An 11,554-nucleotide genomic window follows, 5' to 3' on the forward strand; every position below is an offset into this window, starting at 1 on the left:
TGCAGGGAGTGATGGGATCCCGATACCGTTCGTGAATGAGTTTGAATCTACTACGATGGGCACTTTAATACCGTATAAGCACTCAAGTGGGAGTTTACAGGTTTCAGTAGTGGTACCTGGCAGTTGATTAGCGTTTTGTGTTTAAAGAGGTAGCGCAGCGTCACAACAGTTTGTCCTCTGTCTTTGACCAGAATCTGAACATGTTTGTGTTAATTTTGTTTCCTCCCGTAGCATAATTGATATCACATTTTGCATTCAGAAAGGCTTTCACTCAGTAGGTTGTCTTGTTAAGCAATTTTTTTCAATGGCATGTTTCTTCTGACATAGACGGTTTGCAACTTTAAAACTTGTTGTATCCAAGGTCAACTACATTTTGTTCAGCTTTATCCCCAAATCACAAATAAATTTGATTTGTGCCAAATATTGCTTGCAGATCTTATGCATTTTATTTCTCAAACTGTGATAAATATCTTCAGTAATCTATTAAATGGGTTGAACGTTTGTGTGTGGGGGTTTGGTGGGGTGGACGGGGGCACATGAATGCAAATTTCAAAGGTTTTCATTTATAATAGTTTGCATATATGGTATTATTGGTTATTTTATGTAATTCATTATTTCAGCATGGTTCTTTTTCAAGTCAGTCGTTTAGTGACTGGACAGTGTCATATTTAATGCAATATGGAAATATTATATAGAGTATAAATTTCTGAATGGGAAGTTTTTTTTAGGAAGCTTTAAAACAAAGGTATTTCATTTTGGAACGTGGACAGAAATGATATTGGTTTTCTTCACTCTTGTCTGTGTACTATTCTTGTGCAAAAAGTTTGCACCAACTTGATCAGTTTTTGGGAAAATAGCATTTTCCGCTGTTTAGACGATAAATTGTTGTGGTTAAATCTTATATATATAGTGTACCTCACCACTACGTGTGGTAGACTGAAATCTTCAAATGTCTCAGATGTAACTTAGATTTAACTCCTGACAGAAATATTTTCATGATAATATGCCATACGTCAATAAGTATGCAACTGTACAATTTTTGTTTTGTTATTTGTTTTTGTGTTAATATAGATTGTTGTTAAGAAATGAATTAGTAAATTGCATTGTCTGTCGTGCTCGTTCAAGGCAAAATTTGATATGTTATGTGGGTTCCTCAATGATCTCGGCTTTAACCGTTTATTATATACAGTATGTCAGATCCAATCAAGCTCTGGAAATAACTGGGTCAAAAATGTTTCTTTTTCCAAGATTCTTAGAAGTAGTGGAATATGAATAGAAAGCCATCCAAGGTTGAAATCGACCATCGTGTGTCCTTGACAGATTTGGAACGCATTATAAACTTTCTTCTAGAAAATACAAAAGTCTACGCTCAGCGATGTTTTGTATTGCTTCTGGGAGGGACGTACATAATCGTCTGTACAGTACTCACGTAGGGTACAGTTAGTGTCCAGACACACCCATAAGGACTCTGATCATATTTATTCATTGATGTTTGATGAGTATATAGAGATTTTGTCATTTCAAAATCCCATTTTATGATTTACAATTCTGCTTTGTTATTCTTAATTATTCAAAGTGGGTCATTAGTAGTAACAAATAATGAAGCAGGAGGCGATTGTTTTTGGAATATTTTTCCATTTGCTTTTTTATTTTTACCTGTGGTTATGCTAGACAATGAACAGTAAAACGTGCCAAAAATTATTCTGAGTATAGTCTGGAGACTCATGAATATTCAGTTGGTGAACAAGAAAAGCAGCCAGTTGGGACAGTTTCCTAATGCTAATACCTCTCTAAACTGTTCTCTAATATCATGCTTCAAAGCACTGGTATTGACAGTACAAACAGTTCCCTAACCTTGATCTGATAGAAACATGATATTCATACTGCAGCTCGTACTGACAACACCAGTGCTTTGAAGCAGGACATGACATCACAGTATATAAAAAATTGTCCCAACTAGGTGAGAAAAGGCAAGAAAAAAAACCCTTTAATCGCAGACGCATTGCATAATCTTCCATTTCGCTTCCTCATTCTTTGACAGACACGAGAAGCACGTCTGTAACGCAGAGCATCACGATGCCAGTGTCGACCCCGAATACGGTGAACAGCATGAGCGAACAGCTACCTCCTAGTCAGTCCCCTTCCACGACCTCCATCATCAAGACAGAGAACGACGATGGGCCGCAACAAATCAAAGTGAGTAGACCCAAAGTAATAGGTGGAGTTGTCGAGGGGTGGTCCACGAGAGCCAGGGTTCCTATATCCGGGAACTTTCGATTGAAATGAAGCCCATGGGCCACGTACTGAGGCGTTAACATGGCAAACTAAACACGGCTAACTCAGTCTGACCGGGATTAAATTTTCAAGCTTTGATTCCTTGCCGGAGGCAAGAGGAATTTTCTGCGATGATGGCGTCTGTGTGTGTGTGTGTGTGTGTGAATACTTGCTTGTAAATACCGTAACTAAAAAAGTTAATGGTGGATAGACTTCATACTTTGTACAGTCAACATTTAACTTAAAGTCTGAAAATCTTGTAAACACAAGAAGATAACACAAGAGGTACATTTCTCTTGGACTTGATACGTAGTATGTTGATCCAGCTTGGTGAGTGCAAGAATCCTATCGAGATTTTGTAGAGGTCAAAGGTCACATGATGTCAACAAAGTCGATCTAGCTCACACTGATCGAATTTATCAAATTCAGTTTGATCAAGCAAACAATTTCAATTGGTTAAACAATTGCATCAAGCATACATGTATTATTTTATCAAATTGATCGAACTGATCAAAGTAAATTTTATCAAGCTTGTAGTAGTAAAAATGAGGTTACAATTGATCAGACTAAAACAAGCCTCATTATTAGTTCATGTGCAAACTTGAAAAGTTCAAACCTTCCCTATTTTCGCTACCACGATTTTCTGCTTTTACCCCATTAATTGGAATGAAGTTTGACGGAGACAAGATAATTCCCTTCATATTGGAGAGTGGCAAAAATCCAATTATCCAAATTTATTCAAATTTCCACTTTTTTTTTTTTCATTTGTCTTGACTGACGATGTAAAAGTCCACGTGTAGTGAACAAAAAGCATTTATCAGAACCCGACCTGTAGCTGTCCATTTTGTTTTTGAAAGGAACATTAGTTTCCTTTGTGTTCTATTTGTGTATCTCTAAACAATGAATAAAATGAACAATGGTTTCTTTGTTTCCTTCTTGTACATCCCTAACAATTATAAGAAGAAGGAGTCTTTTACAACAATTTGACTCAAAAGAGAGGATGTTTGTAATATACGGAGAAGCAGATTGATTTAAGAATGACTTGGCAAGGAAGTTGCTATTATTGGCTGGCCATTAATGACTAAAAGTGACAGAGTGATCAAAACCTAATCGTTTGAAAAGAAGTTTTAATTTTGGCAGGCTGACATGATTATGCTTGTATTAGGGTGATCAACCTTTTGTATATACTTTTGTCAATTTTTCCAGGAAAATATTTATAACAAGTTCAACAGGGATCAAACTTTCGAATGTCAGAAATCCATGTTTTAACTTACTTTCTCACAACGAAAAAAAAAAAAAATTAATTAATTAATTAATTAAAGAAAAATAAATAAAGTAAATTGTGCCAGTATTTTGCTTCAACACTTGGTAGGGCGAGTATCGCTTCTGGAAAACCTTTGGATTCTAGATAATCCGAATGGATTTCTGTAGTTCATTATAGACATGGGTTGGGGTGTACTCTTTGCATTTATTAAAGAAGTACATGGCCTTGAGCTGCCTTCTTTCGGTGAGTAAAATGTTTGGGCACAGAGTCTGGCAGGTAAATTGACCAAGGCGTAGCAGTGTAATTTAGTTCACTTCCCCCCACTCAACACCACAAATTGATGAGGGGGGGGGGGAATAAAAGTTTTAACAAAATTCTGAAGTGTGTAAGCAAGAACACTAAGTGGGGAGAGGGTGGGTGGGGTGAGTTTGTTTTGTTGGAGGGGAAGGGGAGGGGGCAGATGAATTTATTTTTTATCCATAATGGTCAGTGGTCTCACTCCCTTCCTGTGTTATTGGCAAACAGTAAAATAATATCAATCAGATCTTGCTTTGAACAAGACAATTTGTAACTTGTATGGATCAGATTTTTGACTGATTTATAAACTGGATGTGACAGACATAAAAAGCCAACTCTGGTAAATTTTTTTCCATAAATTCATATTTTATTCATATCAACCATTTCCAGATGGAAGCAAATTCCTTGCCACAGCTTCCTCCCACGTTGAACCAGCCGTCACCCATGGCGTCTCCCAGTACTCTCAGCAAGTCCTCGCAAGAGGACGTCACCAGTGGGACAGCTAGTCCGATCCCGCCCAGCGTGGGGACGCCCACCCCCAGGCCGATCAACCAAGTCATTCAACAGAAGAAGACCACTGACGGCACTAGCAACGGACTTGTGCTGAACAGGAAGGTAAGCGACTGGGTGGCATGGATAGAATAACTTGAATCTGAACGTTCAAAAACAAGTAGAAACAAATGGCCAGTTAATTAGATCAGTATATATGTATGTATATATATGTGCTATGAATGTGTGGTGAAGCCCAAGGGTATAACCTTGATGTCAAATGTAACAAATTTTCCCAAGATTTTAGACATCCGTTTTGACAAGATGCAACAAAACTGACGAGATGGTTTCTCATTTCTCAAGTGCATATTACGGTGAAGAGAACACAGCAGAGATTAGCAGTTGTTGGGATGTCTCTGTCTGTCGACCTTAAAATCACTGTTTATTAACAGCCAGAGCACTTTGTCTTGTCATGTTCTTTAAGACATGTATCCGTGCTGTGAACCAACTTTCCTGCCTTCAGAATGCTTTGAAAATATTTGAAAGCAGCATACTTTAGGCCATTTGACTGAATTGTGTCATATTTTTTTGTGGGGTTGTTGTGAATTTATGATGCAAGCTGTATCTGGATTTTATACCTTGTTTTGCTTTTCAAAGAGGCAACATGAGATATTTGTCTGAACCAAGCAGTACTGTCAGTACAGATGTACCCTGTGTTAGCCTGTTTAGCATAAAAGAATCGGGGCGGGAGTCGTAGGTGTCATGTACCGTTCAAGCTAGTTATCAGCTGATTGCATGTCGTTTTGGACTAGTAGGAGTGTTTCCATTTGGGTTTCTGTAGAGATCGTTGTATTTGTTCTGTGCATGTCGTAGAGAGTGAAATAATGTTATGAAAGACAATCATCGGGGGAAAGTGGAGCAAATTATGTCAAGTTCACGGTGGCGTGGAAGTACAAGACAATGTTCATGCGTGACAAATAAAATTGTTGGTGTACCTCTCTGCCAAATTGGGACACACTTATTTCGCCACAGGGAGATCTTGTGTCCTCCCTCCCCCCTTCCCCCACCCTCTCTTCCCTTCTTTTGTCCCTTCAGTGACTGAAATGTCAGTCTCAATTCCACAAAGCCCTTTCACTCGGAGGCATGTTAAGCCATGCTCGGTATGTTCGGTTTAATCTCAAGACAGGCGAGTAAAAATACACTGTTATTTTAAAATCTGATGAGGAGCTGCAGGCAAGTCGTGAGTCATAAAGCAATCACGTCTCTTGCGATGATGAATCAGTGGAAGTTTGCTCTCCAACTTGTCTCCTCCCAGTGGTGACGTCAGTTCTCGTAGCTCCATGATCCAGTGTGTCAGTCTCATCATTCTGATGTGGAATGGCTTTAGCAGCTGGTTTATATTCAAAACTTGACGTCACCCTTCGTGCCGAACGCTAGCACATAATATCTGTCCCTTACCATAGCATTTACATGTTTATGGGTTGTTGCTAACATTGCCTGCACAAGTTTTGAAAAAACTAAAAATTGCTCAAACTTTTTTTGATAGAAAGTTTCTGGAGGTTTGGAGCCACCCGAGTTATTAAGCAGTCAGTGCTAAATTAGAAAAATTATGAAATTGCTTCGAAACAGGGTTATGTATGAACTGAGAGGTTGCCATGGTTAATGGTTGCCATGGTTAATGGTTTTTGGAGTAAGAACATTTGTGACCATTCGTTGACTTTCTAGCATAAAGTTAGCATAATTAGTAGGCAATAGTTCCGGTCCTTGATACCTTCAGTAAATATGTTGTCACTTGTGAAAATGAAATACCGATCCCTTATAAGTCTAGTGCTGCACACCTGATGTATCCTGCAAATGTTCGCGATTATCTTTGTCATAAATGTGAAAAAAAATAACGCATAGATGGTTAATTGTCTGCCAAGGGATTGTGGTCAAGTTATGTGCTAAAATGTGCATGTTTGGGTGGAGAGAAAAAAAATGAGTGTGAAGCATAGCCATAGCTTATCATGTTCATCAGAATTGTGGGAATCTTTGAGTCTGGTGGTGCGTTTTTTGGGGGGGGGGGGATGTCAGACAGTCGGCAAGCGTCTTCAAACTAGCTTCTTTCTGTTAGTTCGATTGGCATTTTCCAAAACCTACCAACAGTGACTCCAGATATGATGGCAGTAAATGAGACAAGGACAATCTGTCGAACTGTTCGCACCGAGTGAGAGAGTAAAATATGGTGTATCCAAAAAGTAAACGTTCGGGTCGCCTGGACACATCTTTTACAAGAGAGATTCGTGGGTTGGGAGTCGGTTGCTAGTTTTCACACTCATCGATTTCATCCAGACCTTTTCCATCTCTATTCGTCCGTGATTGAAAGAAACAAAAACGAGACACAACGATGCAACGTTGCAGCATAGCGCTACTTCTCTGCTATTCCTCAACTATAAAGTCTTTTGTTTTTTTCCCCCCCTCCCTGCAGGTCTTGAAACTCTACGAACTCTCGGACGATCCAAACCGCAAAGTCTTTTTAGATGGCCTGTTGAAGTTCATGGACGACCGAGGGCAACCCATCAAAAACACTCCACAAGTGGCATCGCACGTCTTAGATCTGTTTAGGTTGTATTTTCTGGTCAAGGAGAAAGGAGGAGTCGTAAAGGTATGTATTCTTAACAACTAAAAAAACAGTTTTGAAGGGTTCTCTTTATTTAACAGTCCTGTTGTTGGAAGATTAAGCAGCCATGCCTACCCCCTTACCCCTCCCCCCCCCAAGTCCACCCCTTTTGGGGTTTGTATGTGTTCCATACTGTAGGTCGATCCTGTGACATCACTTAGGAGCTATTTGTACATCAGAAATAAATTAAGAAATAGGTTTTGCTGGTTGTGAAATAAATTCTGGAAACAATGATGTGTTAAAAAGGAGTTTGGTATACCCAAGGTTGATTGAGGTTCCCAAGTTCCAACCTTAATTTAGATAGCTAGATTGAGCACGAGATGTCTTGTAACATTTGATATGCATTTCAATCTTCACTGGTGTTTGTGGTACGGGATGTGTTCCTCTGCTTCTAGCTCTACCATCTTGATCCAAGTCCGCTCTCGCCCGTTTTTCTTCCTCTTGTCAGTCCTTTCCTATACTGTATTCTTGTGTTTGCTTTACGCCTATTATATTCTTGTCACTTGTTTTGAAACCATTATTTGATTTTCTTCTATTGTCAAAAGCCCCTTTGTAAACAGTTCGCCCATTTTGGGGGTTTTGTTTTTTCCATTCATATTTTCATTTTCATATTTTCATTCATATGTTTTCCTAGTTTGCTATATTTTTATTTCGGACACTGAGACAAAAATTCATATTTTCATTCTTATGATACTTTCTTTGCTATTTTTAGTTCAGACATTGAGACAAAAATTCATATTTCATACATATATTACTTTTTTAGCTATTTTTTTGGTTCAGACATGACTTTGAAATAATTTTTTATTCTTTTTTATTTGGATGCAGGTTTCAAAGAGCAAACAGTGGAAACAAATAGCCAGCACACTTGCCATCGGGAATTCCAACAGCGCAGCTTACACCCTCAAGAAAAACTACATCCGTTACCTGTTACCCTACGAGTGCTTCTACGAGAGGAACGGCCTCGACCCCAGCCACATCATAGCAGAGATTGACACCAGCGGAAACAAGAAGGATAAGAAGAACAAGAAAATCGGTAAGGGGGGTAGGGGGTCCACGTCCGTCCTGTTGGGGGAGGACGTGGGGGGGGGGGAATAAAAGGAGAGAAAGAGAAGAAAGCACATTTTGCAAGTGTTGCTTAGTAATGAAAGGTGTGGGAGAATGTAGTGGTACGGGCCCTGAGGTAGTTACAATAGATTCTGAGATTGATTTTTGCTCTTTGCTCTCTCACTTACAGGAGCCAATGCTCAGCCTGGTGTCATCGGCAGTCAGATGTTCAACAACGTTCCGTACGATCAGTACGGCCAGAGGCACAGCAAGCCAGGGTATGCACCGTATCCAAACCAGATGCCCATGTACCCACCCATCGGCCCGCCCAGGGGGCCCATGTCCAACAATGCAGTCCCGCAGATGCCCAACAACATGGGCAACAACATCACCGTGAGGGATCCCTTCGCCGAGATGGACACTGCGACCCACATGTCACCTGCCGGTAACCCCGCTGCTTTTAATGCCAACATAGGGAACAATGCCTACGTGGGTCCTCCCGGCGGACCTATGGGGCCTGGGCAATATCGGACCAACAGCATGCCCAGTAACGAAATGTACAATCAAAACATGTACGCCATGAGGAACAGTGGCGCCATGCCCGCCAATTCCGACCCATACGGGATGGGAAGGAGGGAATTAGCAGGAGTGGTCGGAGGTAAACCAGAGGCTTTCAACAGGGGGTCTCCGATGCCCGGCGGTGACCCTTACCTCGGGCCCAACCAGGCCGGTTCCGTCAACATGGTACAGAATGTCAACTCGACTCAGCAGTATCAACAAGGGAGTCATGACAGGTGAGATGGTCGGTGCCTCTTTGTTAAGTTTCTGTCATCGTCCAGAAGCTATGAATTTTCCCTGTGGTGTATTCACCATCACCTCCCTAACCTGTAGCTTTGATCAGCTGCTGCTCTTGCTCCCTTAACTTCTTTTAGCGAAAGAAGTTTAAAACTCATGAAGTTTAAAAACAATTGTGATATATGTTGATTGCGATATATTAAAAGCATGACAAAATGACACTTTGATATGTTGTAAAGCACTGCTATTAGTGCAGATTGTATATCTATGTCACTTTTTAAGTTTTGAGAAATGACCCCTCTGTCAGTTGCAGTTTGTCAAGTTAGTCCGGGACAAATAATATCACACTCAGATTTGTCTTTTTCTTGGGACTAACAACAGTCCATATAAAGACCGAAATTCTGCCTAAAACTCATCTGTCACAGTGTAATTATCCTGCCCATCCTATTGCATCGCCCATCTCTTAGTTTCCACACGTTCTGTCGTCTTCTGTGACGTTACCCTCCTCTCCCGTGTCGTCTTTCCAGGTCGTTCATCACGCCGAGCCCAAACAATCCACCTCAGCAAGGCCCTGCGATACCACCACCCATGAGCAGCGCCGCGACGGCCAATAGCAACAGCTCTTCCATGCCTCAGGATCTCCAGCCACCTATGGCGCAGCCTGTCAACTATAGGTTCCCCGGGGCTCAAGGCATGGGGGCGAGGGCCTCTACGCCGAGCTCGCAGACATACCCGCCCCCTCCGTACAGCGGTGGCGTCGGTGGGGCCGGAGCTGTCGCCATGCAGTATAGCGGTCAGCCGCAGCAGCTGCAACAGCCACCACCACCACCAACTCAGCAGCAGGGAGGAGCTCCCATGACTCGGGCAGCTCCATCTCAACCAGCCACCAGATTCCCAGATCCTAACTCGTCACCATTCCCTCAGAAGAGACCCGTAAGTTGATCATCATCATCATCATCCAATGTCTGGTTCGATGCCAGAAGTAACGTATGGCTTCTTATCTAGCAGATGGCATAGAAAGAAACCCACAGAGTCGTAATTCTTCACAAAATAGACACAACCTCGGGAGACGTTTAATATCGGAGATTTGATTACGATTTGCCGACCGTATACGAACGGCATTTGAGTCGTAAGCTCTTTGCACCAGGTTTGCAAATGAAATAAAGAGAAGGATTGTTAGAGGGAAAAAAGAAAAAAATAATATTGAGAACATGTACCTTTGATGGTGTCACAGAAGCATCATCCACTGTGCTCGTGGAGCGAGAGATATAAGCAAGCGTTTATGTCAAGGCTACATACAGGTGTTGGTCGGTTGATTTTGTTCATTTTGGACAATATCCGGAAGAAAAGACCTGTGATTTCCACAAGGTTTCTTAAGAATAAAAACCACAGCTGGAGTAGAGCCTAGACATTATCTTTCAAGGACTACAAATCATATGCTTTATACTCCTGGCTTGCTTGATCAGTCAGTGTTTGATTACTTGGGAATTAATAAAGAAAAGTAACTTTACTTCTTTCCTCCCCCTCTTACAGGCGGACTCATTCAGTCCAGTGGCGAAGAGATTAGACACGACGGGACCTCCACAGGGTCCCATGCCCGACGGTCCTCTACCAAACATGCCACAGTTCAGCCAGTCAGGCTACTTTCCAGAAGGCGAGAGGCCACATCCTACCAGTGGGCCCCCTCACGCTCCTGGTCATCCGGGCAACTTTCCATTTGGATCGAGAGGTTCACAACCTGGTCCGGTGCACCCTCAAGGTGAGAGTTTGGTTTTGTATGTCAGTCGATGGGATAAATGTGGTAGATATATATACTGGATTGGATTGAATGTTATTAACAAAGTGGAATGCCTGTCTGGAATTAATACGCAATTCTGAAGATAAATGGCAGAAGTGAACATGGCAACTTTTGAGTTATTGTAAACAAGTGAAATAATGAAGGCAATTTAATAACTTTGTACCTATCTATATAAACCTTTGTCTGATTCAATACTCCTGTGTAGGTATGAAGCGGGATGTATTCTCAACCAACGAGGGCATGGGAATGCACCACTTGCCATCATGGGGTGCCATGAAACCTTCGAGGACCCTGCAAGCCACCAGCGGCGGCATGCGTGGTCCAAACTATTCGGGTCCAGGAACCCTTCAGCAGGCCCTGATGGGAAACTACCCCAGGGAGCGCTACCCACCCTCCAAGCCGGTGAAGCAGTCTTCGCAACTTCCTACGATGTCACCGCACAAAAAGGAGGTAGTGTTCCCGCCCGATTCTGTTGAGGCAACTCAGCCTACCATGATGAAAGTACATATGAAGACTGGAAAAGATGTGGGTGAGTCCAGGGATTTTATAATACATGTATGAGGTTTGGGGCTTGGGTGTCAGAGGCGGTTACCGGTTACCACGGTCTCGTATGAAGAGGAGGAGGGGTGGGAGAGAGAGGGAAGGGGAGGGGGGAATAGAACAAATTTTAAATGGTCTTTTGATCTACCCTTAGTGTACAAGTTTCATATGCATGGCAAAATGAGTTAAGGTGACAGAGATTGGTGTCACTAACATAGTCAGACTAAACCTGTTGCTTTCATCTAGATGCTAAATGCCACATGTCTCAGTAGCATTGGCTAGACCAAACATAGGTTTGTCACCTTTTCTGATCTACGGACCTCCAGAGATAGGTAGTATCACCAGCGACTTCAGCCCTCCCCCCCTCCCTCATCCACCATAGTTGGGTTCTCTT

At 41.9% G+C, this 11,554-nt stretch overlaps 1 protein-coding gene across 2 annotated transcripts in view; it reads left to right on the forward strand.

Moving 5' to 3' along the window:
- The window catches only part of LOC139963093 (uncharacterized), a 53,878-nt gene that overhangs the window by 35,697 nt on the left and 6,627 nt on the right, over positions 1–11,554 (forward strand). For both annotated transcript variants that reach the window (XM_071963604.1, XM_071963605.1), the window contains 8 exons: positions 2,042–2,196; positions 4,226–4,450; positions 6,792–6,968; positions 7,809–8,016; positions 8,218–8,821; positions 9,350–9,755; positions 10,356–10,581; positions 10,826–11,149. In XM_071963604.1, coding sequence (XP_071819705.1) covers positions 2,042–2,196; positions 4,226–4,450; positions 6,792–6,968; positions 7,809–8,016; positions 8,218–8,821; positions 9,350–9,755; positions 10,356–10,581; positions 10,826–11,149 — 2,325 coding nt within the window. The remainder of the gene's footprint in view (positions 1–2,041; positions 2,197–4,225; positions 4,451–6,791; positions 6,969–7,808; positions 8,017–8,217; positions 8,822–9,349; positions 9,756–10,355; positions 10,582–10,825; positions 11,150–11,554) is intronic.

Source organism: Apostichopus japonicus, chromosome 21 (genome assembly GCF_037975245.1).
Source record: "Apostichopus japonicus isolate 1M-3 chromosome 21, ASM3797524v1, whole genome shotgun sequence".
Taxonomy (NCBI): domain Eukaryota; kingdom Metazoa; phylum Echinodermata; class Holothuroidea; order Aspidochirotida; family Stichopodidae; genus Apostichopus; species Apostichopus japonicus.